Here is a 21,211-nt window from a genome sequence, read left to right on the forward strand (position 1 = left end):
TACTTGTCAGCCATCCCCCAGGGAGGGCCCAGCCCCCTGAACCGGCTTTGGAGACACCCCACTTCTGTCCTCGGCTGTGTTATCCTGGTCCTGTTTCTTTTTTCACAATCTTTAAATATAATTTGCTGGTGATCGGTTGGCATGTTTGTCTTCCCTGCCAGCATGGCTACTCATCGAGAGCAGAGGCCGTTTCTTCTGCCTTTTTTTTTTTTTTCTCTTCTGTCTTGTGTATTGAATTCCTAGTGCCCAGCACAATGCCTGGCACAGAGAAGGTGCTAAATAGACATTAGGTAAATGAATGGATTTCCACATGCATTTTTGGGTTTTATTTGATCACTTATTAGAATATAAGCTCCACCGAAGATGCGATCTTCTCTCCCTGGTTCTGTATCCTCAGACCTTAAATAGCACGTGACCTATAGGAGGTCTTCAGAAAATATTTACTGAATTAATCAAGATTGTGAGATGAGATCAAGCCAGTGCTCTGAGCTAAATGAAATCTCTATGTACATGACTTTTTAAAAAAGCAATAGACCTGATTTATGAAGGCCACTGCTAGCAATTCCATGATCAGCTTTCAAAGGGATGTTTGTGTGTGTGCCAAATAAGTCAGTCAGTATGGTGACTGAACTCTTCAAAGTAAGTATTTTGGAGTATAAAACAAGCCACTAGCCACAGTTTAGGCAACTGTAACCCTCAGGAAAACCATGATTACCCCATTGCTCAAAAGCCATTTGCTGTGTTGCTTACCCTTAGAGTGGATGGCAAGGCCTGTTAGAAATGTTCATGTCTCCTCTGTGATTTGTAAGCTGCAATATGCCTGTTATAGAAGCATGTACCCAGTGAGTACTAAATACTACCTAAATTTAAATGGAGGCAGGAAATATGAGACAATCTGGCATCTTGTGGATGGAGGATAGGCTGAAACCCAGTGGAGAACAAGAACTGCAGTTCTAAGTGCAGTAACTGAAGGATGTAACTCTGGCTTTTATTGAAAAGTCACTTCTAGGAAAGCCCTACTTATAAAGCAAATAACCTTAAACTCTACTTTATTTGGGGATTAAAAACAGCCTTCTTCCTTTTCTTTTGCTCTCACCTACCCAAACAGAATGGAATGTATAACTTTTCTTAGGTCTGATGCTGCTACAGGGGGCCTGGCAGTGTTTAATTTCTAACAAACTGATGTAGGCTGAATCATTCCCAAACTTCAAGCTTACAAAATGAGAAACACTATTTCATATACCTATTTTGCAAATTAGGTATGGATTATTTTATTTTTTTTATATCACTAAATTCAAAACAATTCAAACCATAAGGGTAGCAATTTCTCTGTGTGTTCATGTCTTCTGTTTTATCATTTTGATCCGTATCACATCCGTCTCTTTTAACAGGTTTTACTTGACTTCAAACTTTTCAATAAAACTCAATGAACATTTTAGTCTTGTAGGCAAATTAAATACTTTAGAATTTTCCCATTTAAAATAACTGACCATTCACATGATAAGCAAAATTACATATTTATTTAAAACTACATATTTTATTAAAAGTTTATTTCATTAAAAGTTCACATGATCAATATCAACCTTACCCTTTAGACCCTGATAAAAGATACTTTCAAAATCTTAAATTTGCTAGATTAAGAAATGCTCCTATTTCTCACACATTTTCTTTAGTGTAAAGGCTACCAAAGTATCATTTAAATTTCATTATGAATCTTTATCTTATATTCTGTTACCTTTCTTACTAAAATTATATACATTCAAAGGGATGATACAATTCTATTGTGAAATCCATCTACTGGAAAATCCAACTTAGGTTACGCCAGTCACTTACATTTCTCCATTTTTAGTTGCTTTATCATGACTGTCACTATTATTTATTGGCTACTATGTGCCTGGAACTGTCCCTCATCCTTTTATATGTTAATTTTAAACTTTATAACAATTCCGTTAAGTATCATTACCCTTTCTGTATTATTATCTCTACTACACTTTTCTAATATGGAAACCAAGGCTCCAAAGTTTTATGAACCTGTCCAAGGGCTGATCTGTATCCAAAGGCCTACCTTTCCAATCATACCACATAGCTCTTCAATAATCAATATCTTTCATTCATCTACTCATTCATTCAACAAAATTGTATTGATCACCTATGCTGTGCCAGGCATTAAGCTGCTCACTGAGATGATAGCCTCAAGATGCTCACAGTTTAATGAAAAAGACAAATAATGACAATGAGCTATATAAGTGGAAGAATGGTAAAATCGCTAATAAAAAGCAAAAGAGATACATCTGAGTTAAAATATAGGTAAAAGCAGCTATCTATAATACTAACATTAGCTCATAATTATGGAGGGCTTTTAGTGTATCAGGCACCACAATCCTGCAAAGTAAGCTTTTTAAAATCGTCATTTTTAACACAATCACCCTTGAAGTAGGTTCTAATATTAGCTTCATTTTACAGAGGAGGAGAAAGTTATGTTAATCACTCAAGGTCACACAATTAGTGAATGTCTGGACTAGAATTTGAACTTATATCTGTCTAAAACGTAAGTTTAAGTAGTGGTGGCCTCCACCTCTGCAGACCCAGGCTAAGTGTCTGACAAAAGTACTGAGACAGAGGCAAGATAACAGACTCAACTGAGGAGAAGGAGCTGATGTGGATAAATAAAAAGGACCACAGACCAGCAGAGTGGCCCCTTTCTCCCTCATCACAGATATTCATAGTCCAACAGGACGCAGGTCCACATCCTTGGCCAAGGTGAGGCTGTCTGTAACAGACGGTGGAAATGATCTTCCAACACAGGGAAGAGTCATCCTTTTCTTTTGCCTCCAGTATAAGTACCTCTAATGAAATTCAAGTTTTCATCCGCAAATCCAAACCTCAAGAAAAGATCACTTTCACCTGATCCCTACCTACACTTATACCTACACTTATCCAGGGCTTTGTTGGGGGGGGGGGATCCCTGGGGCCTCGTCTCTCCTTCTTCCCTCCAGATCCAAGCGGATGTCGATTCCCAAGGCATCCATCCCCCAGCTCTCTGAGAGCGGGGTTTGAGTATGCCGAGGCAACAAGGGGCTGAGAAGGTCCCCTCCGAGAGAGGCAGGATAATCTCCAATTCTAGAAGACATTAAGAGGATGAGCGGCCAAGGCTGACAGTACCTGCATACATACGATGATCAAAAATTGGGAAAGGGGTGGTGGGAAGGATGTCAAAGTCAAGTCAAAGGTTTTTAACATCAGGTCAACAATCTCCCTTCACTGCCTTGTGACTTCCCTCCCTCCACTGAATGGTGAACACTCTGAATGATCCTCCATGTTTCCACAATTCAGTAGTGACAATGGAGAATCTCATCATCAATCGTTCTCTCCCCAGTTCTCCTGTGATATTCTAAAGGCTCACTTTGTAATAAAAGCTATTCACTTCTTACTTTAAAAAAGTCTTCTTCCTCACTTCTTATGCATTCAATTACATGGTGGCACATGGGGGCATACATACTTGGTAAGAACAGCCTGACAGCAATTGGCAGGATGGGATAAGCCACATGTGCTACCAATGGAAATACAATCCCTACATTTATGAGCCATTTATTGGGAGCCAAGTGTCAGCTGTTGGAACCTTTTGCTAAGATTCCCTGAAAGAGATTCCCCCTGAAATAGGTTTCCTGGAATCTGAATAACACTGTCATTCTGTCAGAAGATCAGTAAGAGTATAGGAAAGCACACTCAGTAATTATCTCTTTGCAGAAACCACATGCTATTCTTCAACTCTTTTATCTTTAAGTACATGTGTCTGCAGCACAGCCACGGTCATGATCACCCTTAACCTGACACTTAGTGGACAGTTCCTGCATGCATAATATGACACAGAGCAACACAAAACCAGGCAAGGACTTAGAGCTCTCTGAGGTTAACAGTAACAGTTCCATATGTAGAGCTGATTCACTTTGTTATACAGCAGAAGCTAACACACTATTGTAAAGCAATTATACTCCAATAAAGATGTTAAAAAAAAAAAAGAGTAGCAGTTCCCATGACTGCTTTTAAATAAAAAAATTCATTATGATGGTGATATTGTAACTGCCACTCAGGTAGTGTGAGTGAAAAGGCCCCACACCCCCCATTGTACATGCCTCCTTGCATCCTCCTAGCAACCCCACAGGGCTGAAAAGACAGGCTGAGAAGCCAAGAAACTTGCCCCAGGTGATAGATTCTAGGTGCCAAAGCCAACCGCTAATTCAGGTCTTCTGACTGCAGGCCTGTCTCCTTCCCTCCTCATGGCTCTGCATCAGCACAGCCTTCACAGGCTCTTTCTTCCTTTTTTTTTTTTTTTTTTTTTAAATGTCCTCTTTCGGGATTAACTTTCCCCAAAGAAACCAAGAAGCTCAGTCTTTAAAATCTACTTTCCCTAAGTAGCATCTAAGATCAGTGAGCTTACACTGTTTCTTCACTATTTGTATTACTTAGAAACAAAGGTGGGTTTTATTTGTTGGTTTTTCTTTTGTTTGTTTAGCAAAAAGTATCTTATGTTTTACACAGATTGAGCATTCAGGAATTGTTTAATAAGTAACAGTAGAAGGAAATAAAATGATACAACAAATGAATGCAATTGTTTAAAATCATAATATAAATTATAATAAAACACTGAAAATAATGTTAAGGGTCTGAGTTTTACACGTGGGGAGGGTGTATTATTTTTGTTTAAAATTTAGCGGGGAATAATTTTTCTTAAAAACTTTGCAGAAATCAGAAAAAAATTTTTGTAAATGCTTAAGTCTGTGTCTATGGGATGCCACAAGAAAAATCTAACCATCATCCTGTCTGTGCAAAGCCAAAGACTATTTTTCAAAGGTCTAGATAGAATGTCTGAAGAATCATAAAAAAACCAATTATGTAAACACAATCTTAGTTTATATAAAACAAGCTTTATAAACAAGCCTGTAATTTGCATAATTATACCTCGTGAAAGAACATCTATTTACAAGACTTTGACCTTTGGCTAAAATTCTGCCAAAGTTAAAATAAAAATTATATATCCTTTCTTCCCCCAATTTCAAGTATTAGTATTTTTAAATAATGTAGGAAATAGTAGAGTTTCAATGTCTTAGATTGAAAGCATTAAATATAAAAGCAACATCTGGACTTCACAAAAGAATATATTTTCTTTCATTTGTATTTTTGGCTGATGAATAACTTACTGCAGCAAGTTCTTTCAATTAGTATTCAGACATGTAGCCAGGGCAGTAATAATACCACGGCAGAGAAAGTTGCCTATTAACCCTTCAACTTGTCTTCTGTGCAAACGTTCTATCTGATTTGGGGCTGAATAGTATTTGGATTGCTCTTTGGTACATGTCCAAAATATTCTATTGTTGACATTTTCACCTAGTATTCTTTAAACTGGCTGCTCCTTGGGATGGCTACTAAATAATTTTAGTTGCCTTTAAAAAAGCAAGACAAAACTAAAGGAAAAGCAATAATGGCATAAGACAATCACTTGACTGTATTAAATTCTCACAATCTCTACATTTACATATGAGTTACCAATCAGTCAAGAAGTACGTTTCCTTGGTTGAAGGTGACTGGAAATGATGTTTTTCTGTTCTAAAAATCGTGATTTTTGCACAGACCCAGCCCTGAATGATTTGTATCAAAAGCAGATGAAGCAGCTTAAATCTTATAGCAAACAAAGCTTCCCGTTACAATCTAAAAAACAATCCCTTAACAAATGTTTGGGACTATGTGAAAAGCATTACGATACGTAGGCTGTAGCGTACAAAGGGAAATGAGATAGCACTTCTCCCTCTAACACTATACGTTTTGTTAAGATTTACTGAATTGACTGGAATACAAAACACAAACTGATATGTATGATAACATAAGAAAACCTAAAGTATTAGCTAGAGTGGAAACTTCTATAAAATACAATGATTTTAATCTAACTTGCTACAAATAACGCTTTGAGAGTTCAAGACCATCCTTTAACTTAAAGCCTGACTGTGGAATTCTTAACAGTATATTATAATCTTCCCCCAAGAATGTCAGAATTTAAATAATATTTCTGAGGGAAATCTTCACAGGAGCTTTTAGTCTAAATTTCTTGGTTTCTAAGAGGAAAAAAAACAAATGTACAGCAATCAACATACGTGACTGTTACAACCCCTTGAGAAAAAAAAGGGGTGGGGGGGCGTGTGTGTAGAACTCTTTTTTATAGCTCTGTTTGTGTCAGATCCAAAGAACAATGAGACTTGTAAGACGAGACTGGGGAACCTTTTGGAAAGCAATTATTTGACTTGAGAGTTAGAACATGGAAGATAAATTGTGAGTGTGGATTTGAAACTGAAAATAACAAAAGGTTTATGCAACAGGGTAAGACTATGTTCAAAGAGAATGACTTTAAGAATAGTTTGTTTTGTTTTGCTTTTTAGCTGTCATACCCTGGTAAAGAATACATACATATACATACATACATACACACACACACACACACACACACACACCATATACATATGAGCCACTTGTCATAGCAAATAAGGCAAGGGCAGCATCAAGAGTGATTTGTTGAGAAATCAGGGAACATTAGGAATGCTCAGGACACTCTACTGTTCTAGCTCCTTCCCTCACCTATCTGGTTATTCCTCCAGGGCTGGCATAGGCACCGCCTCTGTAGAGCCATCCTGGATTCCCCTAAGCAAGGTTACATGTTTTATCCTTGGTACCACCACTGACCCTGGTACACATCTTGATTACAGTACCGCATTAATCACAGATGACTGCAATTATCTATTCACATATCTGTCTCCTTCCTAGATAGTGAGGTACCAGAGGTCAGGGACCACAGAACCTAGAAGAGTTCCTGGAAGAGTATGTACAATCAACGTTTTTATAGCAGATGACTGTGGGCATCTCCGGGTGCCAAAGAAGAGAACTCCATGAGGGCCATAAAAACCACTAAGCATTATGTTTATTATTCATTTATTTAATTAAATAAATTTACTTAATTAAATAATTTAATTAATTTGTTTAATTATTCAAAGTAATTCATTTATTCTTTCTCTCAACAATGATTTGCTTGGCTTCCACTGAATATCAAGCACCATTCCAAGCACAAGGGACATAGCTTAGAACAGAAAGTACACAAAACAGCTGCCTTTGAGAAGCTTTCATTTTAGAGGGTGAGGAAGTGAGAATTTTCTTAAATTATAGTAATGGAATGTCCACAACATTTGGGATATTTTGCATGACCTAGTCTCAGTCCCCAAGACATTTACATTCTAGTTGGGGGGATTAATTAATGCAAAGATAATGAACAACAAAAATACAAGGTGAATGCTAATTGCATGGAACAGAAAAATAAGGGGTGTGAGCATTCATTGGTGGGTGCTTTGGGATAGAGGGAACAACAGCTTCCTGGGATTGTGACGGGTTTAGAAGGAGAGAGAGCTGCTGAGAAAGAGAAGGACAGTCTAGTATTACTGGGAAGGGGAATGGTCTGAGCTAAAGCAGAGGAGAAGAATGTAAGGCTTGTTGGAACAATACAAAATTCTCCCCTCCTGCACATCTGTTCTCCTCCACCTGCCACTGCTCTCAAGTCCAAGAGTCATCCCAGGCTCCTCTCTGCTTGCTGGACACATTCGGTCTCCAAGACCTTAGAGATGCTGCCTCTTTCATAAGCTCTCAGACCCACTCCTCTCTCTTCTCATGGCCACTGCAGGCCATTTCTGAACCTGACGACCAGAAAGGCTTACCTCAAGCATCTCCCCTCTCCAACCCATTTCCCAATGCACTGCCAGGGAGATCTTTCCAAAAGCAAATCTGATTCTATCACTCCTTTCCTTATAACCTTTCTGGAGCTCCAAATCACCTACAGGGTAAAATCCAAAACCCTTAAAACGTTTGGAGGATTCTTCATGGTGCCACACCTCCCTGCCTTCCCAGCCTCGTGACTGCTCCCTTCCACCATAGGCAATACTTGAAACTCCAGACTCTCCTCCTGCCCTTTATGCCTGCCTGCTTCTTCAGCACCTGTGCAGCCATCTCTCATCCTCCTCCACGGCTGTGTATGTACCTCAATAATAGCACTTACTGCAAATGGCTGGTTCCATGGAACCCACCTCTCCACAGCCAAAGCATGCATCTTACTCATTTTTTGCCTCCCAACACCCAGCTCAACACCTAATCCTACAACTAGCACAGGCTTGCTCAATTAATGGTGACAAAGCAAAACTGACGCTAGGATCAGATTTGCAAGTGATTAAACATAAAGTTTGTAGTGAGGGGATAGAGATAGTGAAGGAAGATAAGTCTATATAAGAATGTGACAGTGAAAAGGGAGGCAACAAAGACACTTGGGAGGTAGAGCTGGATCATTATCCCTTAGAGATAATGAGCCTCTTCCCACCCATCCCCCACCCCAATGGCAGGACCATTAGCTGTGGGGATCAGAGAGTAAACTCTACCATAAACAGACTGGGAATCCAAAGTGGTCAAAAAATGTCACCGGCCATTTCAGTAAATGAAGATGTTGCTGCCATAAACCCATCAACTACTGCAGCTACCCCATGATGCCCCCTGAAGGGAATTCACGATGGAGAAAAACAGGATACTGGCCATAGATAGTTAAGATGAATATTAAAGGAATGATTTCAATAAGCCCAGACTCTTGCATTTTCCCATACATAGAAAAGCACTAAAATCTTTAACTTGAGATGTCTGTTTTTTGATTAGCAGTAATCTTCTGATGTTCAACTACGTGTTTTTTGTTTTTGTTTGTTTGTTTGTTTTCCCCCAGCAAAAAACTCCTATATATCCTGGCCTCTCCCTTACCTCTTTGAAACAGTTCCTCAAAGCTACCTGAGAGGCTGTTATCCCAGGCTATAGTCCTCAGTAGGTCCCCAAACTAAACATAATTCTCAACTCTTAGGTTCTACTTTTTTTTTTCAGTTGACACAACCAACCATCTAAACAAAAAACCTTTTGCCTGAACTATCTGAAGTGTTCCTGATAACTCCCTTCTTTTTTGAGAACACTTTTCTTCCCTCAGTGAAGTCTTAACAACGGAAATCCAAGAAACAAAACAGCATACTAAATATCTACATTCTGGCTATAAAAATTATTTCTATCACTTTCTACGTCAAGAAGAAGAGATGTTAAATTCAATTTACTGATTAATGAGGTGGCCGGGTGTGTGTGGGGGGGGGAGGTGTTTCTGGAAGCAAGGCAGCTAAAGACACTCTTCTGCACACCCGGTGCACAGAACCTGCCTCAACATGTGATCTCCACCAGCACCAGTGCAATAAAGGCCATGAGCCAAATACTTCTGCCACCACTGCCTCAAGATAACACCTGTGGTTGCTTGTTGGAGCTGATTTAGAAAATAAGTGGCCTTTTGCACAAATGCTCTCATGCCAATAGGCTGCCTCTTTCACAAACCTTTGGGCACAATTTCTAGTGGTCATGAGTAAAGCAAATATGGAAAGGACACCATAGTGAGATTTACCATCTTTGATTCTCTAGATTAGTTAATGCCAAACAAGGAAGCAATCCTCACACTTAAAGCACTAAACGTGCTTCAAAAGTAAGCAGAGGGCTTCCCTGGTGGCGCAGTGGTTGAGAATCTGCCTGCTAATGCAGGGGACACAGGTTCGAGCCCTGGTCTGGGAAGATCCCACGTGCCGCGGAGCAACTAGGCCCGTGAGCCACAACTACTGAGCCTGCGCGTCTGGAGCCTGTGCTCCGCAACAAGAGAGGCCACGATAGTGAGAGGCCCGTGCACCGCGATGAAGAGTGGCCCCCGCTTGCCGAAACTAGAGAAAGCCCTAGCACAGAAACGAAGACCCAACATAGCAATCAATCAATCAATAAATCAAAAAAAAAAAGTAAGCAGAAACCCACAGGTTTAAAAAAAAAAAAAAAGCAGCCCAAATCCCAGTCTACTAGAGGGCACACTTCCATTTATATATGTAAAACATTTCTATGATGTAACCAGGGACCACATCTAGCTTAAATAGTTTTTCTTTTTGCCTCTTGCAAATTAATTGATCATAGATGTCTTACCCAAGAACTTATGTCAAAATAACTCTCCTGCTCTGAATTATAAAGTTAATAACTATAGAGATATTCATAGAAATCTTCAGTACCTGAGTGGGTTTTAAATTATTATACAACTATTAGTTGTGACAATCAAGTACTAGGAGAAATATGTTCGTCAATAGCTTGAACACAGCCCTGCATTACCAAACTAGAGACAGAGGTTAAAATTATAATCTTCATTTCACCAGAGTCTCCCCTTCCATAGTTTTATAATTATTTGCTAAAAGGCTGTATACCATCAGCCTACTTCTGGTGACATCCAAAAAGCCTTATTATTTTTCAATGACATAAACTTTCCATTGGCATGGTAAACATCTCTTGATATAAATCACTGCAACCCACATTAAATTTGTATAACAACCCCAAATTGCTGAGACCTGATGATATTTGTTGACTAACATAAAGTATGTTGACTTGACCCCTATATACACTAAAATATTAATTTCAGTAGACTATGGAGGGTGGGATGAAAGAAGAGTAGAGATATTTAACTTTTTCTTAAATTTATCTACACTGTTTGACTTGATACAACTATCAGGTCAATACAAACTAGCCCAAGTTAGTTTTCTTTCTAAATTGAGATCTACTGATGGCAGGCTGGAACAAAGCTCAGAGTCTCCTGCTTACTTCAATTTCCATTTGGGTTTTTACCCTTATTTATTTAAAACTGTCAGTGTAAATAGTGACACCTCACCATAACAGATAAGTGTTTTCCTATGAAACAGACTGTGCTAATTTTATTATAACTTTTTAAAGTTTGTTCCTATGATTTATATTGTATGCAATCATGATTTACTACCACAGCCTGCTAAATAGTAGCATTATATATTATCTGACAGCTGGAGTGACCCACTGAAAAGGGCATCAGTACGCAGAGGTCTCGCAAGTCAGAAAACCTGGGTTTGAATCTTAATAAGCTGTGTGAGAAGCTAGGCAGATGAACCTGTGAGCTTCAGTTTTCTCTCCTATAAAAAAGAATATTGGGCTTCCCTGGTGGTGCAGTGGCTGAGAATCTGCCTGCTAATGCAGCGGACACGGGTTCGAGCCCTGATCCGGGAAGATCCCACATGCCATGGGGCAACTGGGCCCGTGCGCCCCAGCTACTGAAGCCTGTGCACCTAGAGCCCGTTCTCCAAAACGGGAGAGAGGCCACCACAGTGAGAAGCCCGCGCACCACAACGAAGAGTAGCCCCCTCTCACCGCAGCTAGAGAAAGACTGCATGCAGCAACAAAGACCCAATGCAGCCAAAAATAAATAAATTAAAAAAAAAAAAAAGAATATTACTATTTGCTCTCTCCATAAGAATGGACACCTAATAAATTGTTCTCAAGTGAATGAAAGGTAATGCTAAACCATGGAGTATAATCCCTTCTATTAAATTTGTTTTTGGATTTAAATGAGCAGTGCCTACAATAGCCAAGATATGGAAAGACGTTAATTGTCTACAGATGAATGGACAGAGATGATGTGTTATATATATATATAATATATATATATGTAATGGAATATTATTCAGCCATGAGAAAGAAGGAAATCCTGTCATTTGCAACAACGCAAATGGAACTTGAGGGCATTATGTTAAGTGAAATAAGGCAGAGAAAGACAAATACTGTATGATATCACTTATATGTGAAATACAAAAAAGGTGAACTCACAAACAGTAGAATGTTGGGGGGGGGAGGTGAGGAGATACTGGTCAAAGGGTACACTTCCAGTTAGAAGGTGAATAAGTTCCAGGGATCTATTTACAGCATAGTGATTAGAGTTCATAATACTGTATCTTATACTTTGAGAGAAGATCTTAAATGTTCTCGCCACAAAAAACAAATGGTAGTTAAGTGACGTTGCGGAGGTGTTAGCTAACTCTATGGTGGTAATCATTTTGCAACTTATAAATGTATCAAATCAAGACGTTGTACATCTTAAACTTTCACATTGTTATATGCCAATTATATCTCAATAGAGCTGGAAAAACCAGAAAAATAAATGAGCAGAACCTAAAACGTGAACGAAAAACCACATCTATCTCCTAAAATTAAGTTACTTCTAAAGTTATTAGAGAAGAATGTATTAGAGAAGCATATATTAGAGAAAAGTATTAGTACATGAGCAGGAACTGTTACGTTTTTTAAACTGATCTGGCGTCCAGGAAACTGAGTCGGAGTCGACCTAGTAATTTAACTGCCCGTCTTCCGGACGGACCCAATATGCCATCATTCCCTGACAGTGTTCTCTTTAGGGACCAGATTTTCTCCCCACTGCTCCAGTTGCTTTCGCCTTCCTCACCTCCTCCCACTCCGTTCGTTTGTTTAACTCTTAAACAGCTCTCCCTCCGTTCTGTCCACTCTTTCTAAACACTCTTAACCAGAAATGGGGCACCGGGCCCTCTGGACGGGTAGGAAATGCCTTGCGGTCCACCCAGCCTAAGGGCTTCCTCCTCCCATCCGTTCCCCCGCGGGCGCTGCGGATGGAAAAAGGATCCCGGCCCGCGCCCGGCGGCCACAAGTCAGTTCCTGGGCCGCCCCACCCAGGCCCAACCCTCCGTCCCAGAGCCGCGCGCCTGCTTTCACCTCAAGGAGGATTCAGGCGGGTCACACGCCTGCTCTCCCAACCCGGGCGCGCTCCCCGAACCCCGCCCACGGGCTCGCCGCCCGCGCCGGTTCGAGCCGGAGAAAATGACCCAAAAGTTGTTGTTCTGAGTCAAGACTTCCGCGCTCGGGGGCGTCCCCGTATCTACCGTGACTATTCAGGGGCCGCGTCCCTCGCCCGTCCGGAAACTGACCTAGGGACCCGCGCTTACCCCGCGACTCCCCGGCCTTCCCGGGGGCCGCCCGCTCGCCCGCCGGTCCGTGGCGCGAGGCAGCCGCACTGCGGCCCGGGGCGGGCGGCGCGGGCTTCCACCCGCCCCACCACCACCACCACGGCCCGCCGCACCCGAGCTCCTCCGAGCGGCCAAGGGTCCCCGCCAGCTTCCATTCCCGAGGGTGCGGCGCCCACGCGCAGTCCCCGACTTCTCCCGCTTTGGCTCGGGCTTTCGGGAGCGGACGCGGGGCCCCACGCCGGCCCACCCCCGGAACCCGCGGCTCACCGATATCCCCATCGTCGTCGTCGTCCTCCTCCAGCTCCATTTCTAGCAGAACGTCCCTGGTCATCATTTGCATGGCTCCCCCCGGAGGCGGCTCGGAACTTGGCGCGAAGTTGGGGGCTTTCGGGGTCCGGAAGGACGGCGCTCTGGCGGGGCCGGCGCCCGGGCGGGGACGGCGGGGTGCGTCTCGCTCCCGGCTCAGGGGCCGCTGTGCTCAGCCCGCGCTCGGGGAAGCCGAGCCCAAGCGGCCGCCGACCCGAGCCCTGCGCCCAAGGCAGCCTCTGGCCACCGGAGCCGGGCCCGGCCACTGAGCATGCCCAGTGAGCGCCGAGGCTCGCTGAGGAATGATTGAACTTCCCCCGGTTTGTGAGGCTCTCCGAAGGAAGTCGGGAGAAGAGAGGGAGTAGCCGGCGCCCGCGTTGTGCACGCGAGTGAACTCGCTGAAGGGGCAGGCGAGAGCACGCGAGGGTGGGAGTGGACAGGGTTCCCCCGAACGTTGCCTCCAAACGAGGCAGCTTTCTGTTCCAAGGTCATATATGGGCACGTCCGGGGCCTCGCTCTCTTTGACATCTGTTACGAGAGAGGGGGGAAGTGCTGCTGGAGCTCCCAGGCAGGACCCTGAAGGAGAGCGCGTTTGCATGGTGTTTAAAGACGAAGTGGGGCCAGTGGAGGATGTTAAAGTATCAATTACTCTGACTCCAAGTGGGGGAACGTGTATGCTCTAGGGGAATGGGGAGGGGGCAATTACAGAGGAGGTCAAACTCGTAGATGAGAAACAACAGAAAAAAGACCAAGAGAGCGAGATCTAAAGAAACACGTTTACAAAAGGCAGGAGGATTTAGGCCTCAAGTGAGGTTAGGAGGCTGGAGAAGCGCCACCTACCCCCGCCCGCAGGAGCGCGCACAGGGAGTGGTCGGAAGATGATCACCCAGCGTGCAGCGTATGGGGACCTTGAAAACTTCATCCTCGGTGTCACAAAGGCAAAGGAAGTGAAGACCTGCACTATGGGTTAGGTGTAAACTCTTATAAAGCACTGTGAAAAACCATCAGAACCAGAGGAAACAAAGTACTGAAATAAAGTTGAGGCAGAGAGTATAAGAACGCAATGCTGGAGGCCAGAGGGAACAGTAAGACAAATACAAAGGGATTTCTGCTTTTAAGATACATGGGGTAGTTTGAACTGCGGCCTCCTGGGATTGTGCATCCGCAGAACTTTTTTCAAAGAAGCTGGTGAATTCAGATGGGTCCATTTTGACTTCTCAAAAGGCCTAGAAGGTGTATTTGTAATTCTTGTTATATTCATTGTTCCCCTAACACTTATTGAAACTTTTTATATTTTTTCCACTTAATCCAGAATTGTTATGATAATTAGAATAAATATTCAGATAACACTAAATCTACTGTGCATTTTATTCTCCTATATACTTACTTCTGATGTTTTCATATGAAAGAAATAAAACATTCAGATCAACTGTAAGTGGGAGTGGGAAAACCACTATGAATATGCATGATAAGACATGAGGAAATTACTTTTAAGAAAATATCCGGGAAACATACTTACTTCTTAAGGAAACTTTTGGGAAAAAATTATTTTTAATATAAAGAGAAACCAATACAGTACTCTGAAGATAGGAGGGTGGGAAAAAAAGATGGGAGGATGAAGAAGAAAAAAAAATGAGAAGGAGAAAAGATTGTTTTCTTTTAGTGAACTCTTTCCCCAATGCTTATGAGACCTACTAAAATAGAAATTCCAGAGGTATTTTGGTTACATGATTAATATTCACAATTTTCATTTAACAAATGCATATGGTACTTTTTATGTGCTAGGCACAGTTCTAAATGTTTTACATTCAGTCATTTAATCCTCATAATGACCCTATGAGTTGTTACCACTCACTCAGGCGCAGAGCAATTGAATAACTTGTCCAAAATCACACAGGGAGTAAGTGACTGAGCTGGGATTCAAACCCAAGCAGCTTATTCCAGAATTTGTGTTCTTAGCCACTTTATAAACCACTTCCAGAGATATTTCTAAATCCATTTTAAAAAATCACTTTTTTTCTCCCCGCCAATTCTAAGCTCTAAAATTCTTACCAACTAACTCCCTGCCACAGTTCTTTCATCAAATAGTCTGGTTCTTAGGGCCTAAGGCTTTGCTCAAGGTTAATTAGTAGTTAGAAAACTCTTGTGATTGATTTTGCAACAGGTTTCAATGTGTCATTTGAAATTCTTCACAGATTTTAGAGTTAACATTTTTCTTGCTTGATAAATGTTGCAGAGAAACATTGCTGGCCTTATATGTAAAGTGACTGTTGCTAGAAGGGAAATGAATTATTTACTTTGGTTAGCTGTTAAGTCTATTATTAGTAAATTCCGTTCTTCCATTTAATCTATTTTATTTCCTGCAGCTTCTTTCATGCATTATTTTTTTTTCAACTGAGTAACATATGCTTCAAAAATAATGGAGGTAATAGGCCTAGGTAAGAACCACACCCTTGACTCTGAAAAATTATCAACTATATCATGAATAGTTTATGAAACAATGTGCCTAACAATCTATGGCCAGGTGATAGCTTGCAAAGCTTTACCAAGTCAGGGGTCAGAGACAAAGTATCTTCTCCTTCATTGGTCTTCTGATTAATTGCAACCCTTGTCTGGCCATAGGATGGCCCATCTTTATCTGCCTATCTCTTAAATATTGGTGCATCTCTGGCTTCCATCCTCAGGCTTCTTTCCTTTTTTCCTTTCTTTTTTTTTTTTAGAGGAAGTTTTTTTTTTTTTTTTTTTTTTTTGTCTGTGTTGGGTCTTCGTTGCTGCGCGCAGGCGTTCTCTAGTTGCGGCAAGCAGGGGCTACTGTGCGTTGTGGTGCACAGGTTTCTCCTTGCAGTGGCTCTCTTGTTGCGGAGCACAGGCTCTAGGTGCCCGGGCTTCAGTAGTTGCAGCACGCCGGCTCAGTAGTTGTGGCTCGCAGGCTCTAGGGCGTGCGGGCTTCAGTAGTTGTGGTGTGCGGGCTCTAGAGCGCAGGCTCAGTAGTTGTGGTGCACGGGCTTAGTTGCTCTGCAGCATGTGGGATCTTCCCGGCCCAGGGATCGAACCCGTGTCCCCTGCATTGGCAGACGGATTCTTAACCACTGTGCCACCAGGGAAGTCCCCTTAGGCCTCTTTTCTTCTCATCTTTCCCTACTTAACTCATTCATTCTTATAACTTTATTATCTTTTGCAAGCAGGGCTAGTTTCATGGGCATACCAACAGTTCATTCACACAGGGCCCTGCACTCAGAAGGGCTTAATGCTTGAGGTCTCAATGCTCTGGGGTTGCCAGATTGAAATTCTTAATAACATTACCTTTGGGTTTTTGTTTTGTAAGTGAAGTCTAATGAGAGAGTGAAACATGTCTCCCACCACCTCTCTGCCTCCCTGGGATAAGTTCAGCTGCCAGCTCCGCCCATTTTCTGGCACCTCAGCCCCACCCACTCTCCTCCTCACCCCACCCAGGTCCAGGACCACAGGACCAGGAGGGCCTGGGCACAGGCACAGGGCAAGTCAGGGTCATGTGTGTGCACCCACACTGTCTTAGGGCAGGGCATGGTGGCAGCTGTCCTGGACTGTCAGTGCCACAGACCATCTAGTGGGCGACTTGGTAGGGATGAGCCTCTTACCCATTCCCTGTGCAAGTGCATCCTAGCATGGAAATTGCAATCTCCTGGAGGTGTCCCTCGATGTGGTTTGGAGAATAGAGGCTGTGGGAAGGGGAGATACCTGGCTCAACTTCCCCACCCTCATCCAGAGCATTTAGTCCTCCAAACTGTTGGGAGGAGGACAAAGCAGTTGATGGACCTCAAAGGCTATTTGAAGAAAGGGACCCTGCATTTGCATTTTACACTGGGCCCTGCAAATTGTAGAGTTGGCCCTGATTCCAAGGTCTTTATTTGCAGCCCAAATTTCTCTTCAGTGTTGCAAATGGTATATCTGCCTGCATGCTTGAACATCTTCACTTGGATATTTAAGACATTTCAGATTCAGCAGGTTTAAAACTAAATTTATAATCTCTGCCCCAAACCTGTTTCCCTAAACCAGGAATGACACCACTAATTACACAGGCCAATAATTTGAGCATCATTTTGACTCCTTCCTCTCTCTCTTTTCCCTCCTATCCAGTCAGTTGCTAAATCCTGTGGCATCTACCTTCTGGATATCTCAAACACAACCTGTGTTTGTTACCCATTGTTACATTGTTGCATAACTGCATAGCATCATGTTTTAGCAGAGACTTGAAGGAAGTAAGAGATTAAGACATGAAACTATCTGAGGGAATGGAGTTTTAGGCAGAAGGAAAAGCAAGTGTAAAAGTTCCAAGGAGAACCAGCAAAGAGGTCATGGCAACAGTGGCATAAAAGATTAACCACCCCCACCCCCCAAAAAAAAGATTAACCCCAAATGTAGTGGCTTAGAGCAACAATAAACATATTATCTCACTCAGTTTCTGTGAGTCAGGAATTTGGAGCAACAGAGTCAAGGGATTCTGGGCTGCATTCTCTCAAAGTTCTAGGCAAGATGCTGGCCAGCGCTGCAGTCACCTAAAAGCTTGAATAGATCTTCTCCTAAGATAGCTCCGCTCAAGATAGTTCACTCTCAAGTGGTGCTGCTTGTTAGCAGACCCCTTGGTTCCTTCCTATGCGGGCCTGTCTGCAGGCTTCTTGAGCATCCTCATGACACGACATTTGTCTTCCCGCAGATGAGCAATTCAAGAGAGTGGGCAAGGTGGAAGCCACAACATCTTTTATGACCTAACCTTGGAAATCACACATTGTCAATTCTGCCATTGGTTACCCAGGTCAGTCAGCTCTACTCACTGAGGGAGGGGCTTATACAGAGCATGAAGACCATAGGCAGGGATCTTGGGGAGCCAACTTGGAGGCTGGCTGCCACCCATCTCACTGTCACTGTTCTGATACATACCACCATCATTCTTCATTCTTAGTTCCTGAGAACTACCTATATGCTGGCCACTTTCCTGGGTGTTGTGGGTTCAATAGTAAAAACAAAGACAGACAACATCCCTGCCCTCATGACCTTCCATTCCAGTGGATAAAGACAAGTAAGACAAATGTTCTTATTTATTTGTGAATTCCAGTGGATAGAAACAAACAAAAAAGTACATTTGTCTTATTTGTCTTGGCAAGAGCAATAGAGAATGATGCGGATTTACATGGAGTGGTCAGGGAAAGCCTCTGATAAAGTGACATTTTAGCAGAGATTTGAAGAAAGTGAGGGAATAGACATGTAAGTACCTGAGAGAACAGAGTTTTAAGGACAGTTAAGTTTCAGGTGCAAAAGCCTTGAGGACAAGCATGCTTAGTGTCTTCAGAAAAAGCAGAGAGGCCATGTGACTATAGCGTTAGTGATGCAGGAGGAGAGTGGTAGGAGGTCAGGGTTGGTGAGGGAGGAGGAGTGCTGCAAATCACTTTTGCCATCAGAAGGTCTTGGGCTTTTACTCTGGATAATTGTGGGAAAACTTTGGAAAGTTTTGAATAAGTGGATGGAGTAATTGAACTGATATTTAAAAGGATTTTTCTGACTGCTTTATGGGAAATAGACTAGATTATGCAAAAGGAAGTGTAAAAGAAGGGAGACAGTTAAGAGACGAGTTCTTTAATTTCGACAAGGGGTGATGGTCTTGAACCAGAGTGGTAGTAGTAGATGTGGATTATAGATATGTTTTGAGGTAGGTCTGAAAAGAGTTTCTGATATAGTCGGTTTGGATATGAGAAAAAAAAGAGGGAGTCAAGAATGACTCTAAGATTTTGACTTGAGTAACTAGGAGAATGGAGTTGCTGTTTTTGAGATGTAGAAGACTACAGGGCAGTAAGGGAGTTTGATTTTGTACCCATCAATTTGAATTCAATATTAGACATCCATGGGTGTCTGGAGTTTGGAGGAGAAAATGCGTCATGGGTAGTTATGGGTCATGAGTCTGGAGTTTGGAGGAGAAATCTACACTGGAGATATAAATTTAGGACTGGATAAGACTGCTTGGAAAGTTAATCTATATGAAGAAATTAAGTCCAAGGACTCAGCTCTAGCACTCTCCACTCCAACACTTGCATTGGGAAAATGAGGAAAAACCAGCAAAGGAGACAGATGGAAGGAGTGTCCAGTGAGGAATGAAGAACAGAAAAGGGTGAGGTTCAGTTAAATTTTTTTCAAAAAAAAGGAAAAAGAGAAAATGATCTCCTGTGTCAAATGAATCTGATAAGACAACTTTGTAAAGACTTCCAATTTTCCTATACCTGGAATAGATTTCTTTGGGTGTGAAGAAAACTGGTCATTGGATTTAGCAATGGGAGGTCAACAGTGACCTCAGTTTCAGAGGAGTGGTAGGGGACAAAAGTCTGGAATGGGTTCTCCAATACGTTTCTTCCAACACCACCAACCAATTCTCCAATTCGCAGTGGACACTTGACTGTGTGTCCTACAATTAACTCAATTCTGACTCTATCTACCTGGAGGTAGCAACTGATCCCACAGGTTAAGTGCTCAGTCCCACAAAATTGCACCCTTTGCCCTACTTCAGATGCCAATCACAGGTCTAGGTTGTCACCTGTGCTTTTGACCAACGGGCTATGGATTGGAGGTTCCCACAACCCTCAACTTGGGTTTGATTAATTTGTTAGAGCTGCTCACAGAACCCAGAGAAACATTTACATACATTTACCGGTTTATTAAAAGGATTTTATAGAGGATACAGATGAACAACCAGATGAAGATGTACATAGGGCGAGAGCCAGAAGCGTCCCAAGCACAGGTGCTTTTGTCCCCATGGAGCCAGGGTGTACAATCCCCCCCAGCCTGTGCATCTGTTCATCACCCCAGAAGCTCATCAAATCTTGTTTTCAAGAGTTTTTATAGAGCTTAATCTGCAGCACCCCCCTTCGCCTTCTCAGAGGTCGGTGGGTGGGGCTGAAAGTTCTAACTCTAATCACGTGGGTGACCAGCCCCATCCTAAGGCTACCTAGGGCCACCACCCTAAGTCACCTCATTAGCATAAGCTCAAAAGGGGGTCTTCACGAAGGACAAAAGACACTCTTATCACTCAGAAAATTCCAAGGGTTTGCGGTTTGTGCCAGGAACAGGGGACAAAGACCAAGCGTATATCTTAATATACCACAAGTTCACAGGGGAAGGAGGGAAGAGGAAGTGATAACAATGACTACAGACAACTTTTTTGAGGAGACTTGAAACTTTTTGAGACACATGAACTCTAGACTTCTATATCCATCTCCACTTGGATTCTAACGGGCAGCTAAGATTTCATATCCAATGTCAAACTCCTGATCTTCCTCCAAACTCTTGTGTACCCATAATCTTCTCCATCTCAGATAATCAAAACGCTATTCCTCTGATTGCTCGGGCCCCAAAGCCGGGAGTCATTTTTGATTTCTCTCTTTCTTGTATACCCCATATCCTGCCAGCAGATCATTTTAAGTCTATTAAAAAATATTCCTAGAATTGGACCACTACACACCACCTTCACCACAGACATCTCATCTGTGACATCATCCTCTCTTCCTTGGATTATTTTTCTATCTGGTTTCCCTGCTTCCACCTTTGTCTCCCTACAGTCCGTTCTCAACACAGTAGCCAAAGTGATGCTAAAAGCATCACCATGAGTCGGATCATATTACTCTCTGCTCGACAACAACTCCCTATTCTAACTATAGGAAAATCTAAAGTATTTACAAAGCTGCCCTATTTAAATTGCAAAATTGCCAGAGTCACCCCATATGCTTGTGCAAGATATTTATTCTACACAGGTGTCTGGTCAAGGGGAATGAAGTGAGGCCTGAAATCTAGCTCAGGCTCTGCTTGCCAAGTCATATGCCTTGGTGCAAGACTCTATACAAGATTCCATACAGGTTGTCAGCAACCCTGGACACCTCTACACAGGTACTCCCCACCCCTCTTACTTTGCTTTATTTTCTCTTTATCTCCTAGCCCCCTCTTACGTACTACATCCTTTGTTTACTTATTCT

General features: G+C 42.3%; 1 protein-coding gene across 3 annotated transcripts in view; it reads right to left on the reverse strand.

Moving 5' to 3' along the window:
• Positions 1-13,712, reverse strand: part of ANO6 (anoctamin 6) — a 224,993-nt gene extending 211,281 nt beyond the window's left edge. For 2 of the 3 annotated variants that reach the window (XM_061206584.1, XM_061206583.1), the window contains exon 1: positions 13,182-13,712. In XM_061206584.1, the coding sequence (XP_061062567.1) occupies positions 13,182-13,254 (73 nt within the window). In that variant the 5' untranslated portion in view covers positions 13,255-13,712. The remainder of the gene's footprint in view (positions 1-13,181) is intronic. The other variant, XM_061206585.1, reaches the window with a different exon arrangement.
• Between the last annotated feature and the right edge of the window lie 7,499 nt (positions 13,713-21,211).

This window comes from Eubalaena glacialis, chromosome 11 (genome assembly GCF_028564815.1).
Source record: "Eubalaena glacialis isolate mEubGla1 chromosome 11, mEubGla1.1.hap2.+ XY, whole genome shotgun sequence".
Lineage (NCBI taxonomy): Eukaryota > Metazoa > Chordata > Mammalia > Artiodactyla > Balaenidae > Eubalaena > Eubalaena glacialis.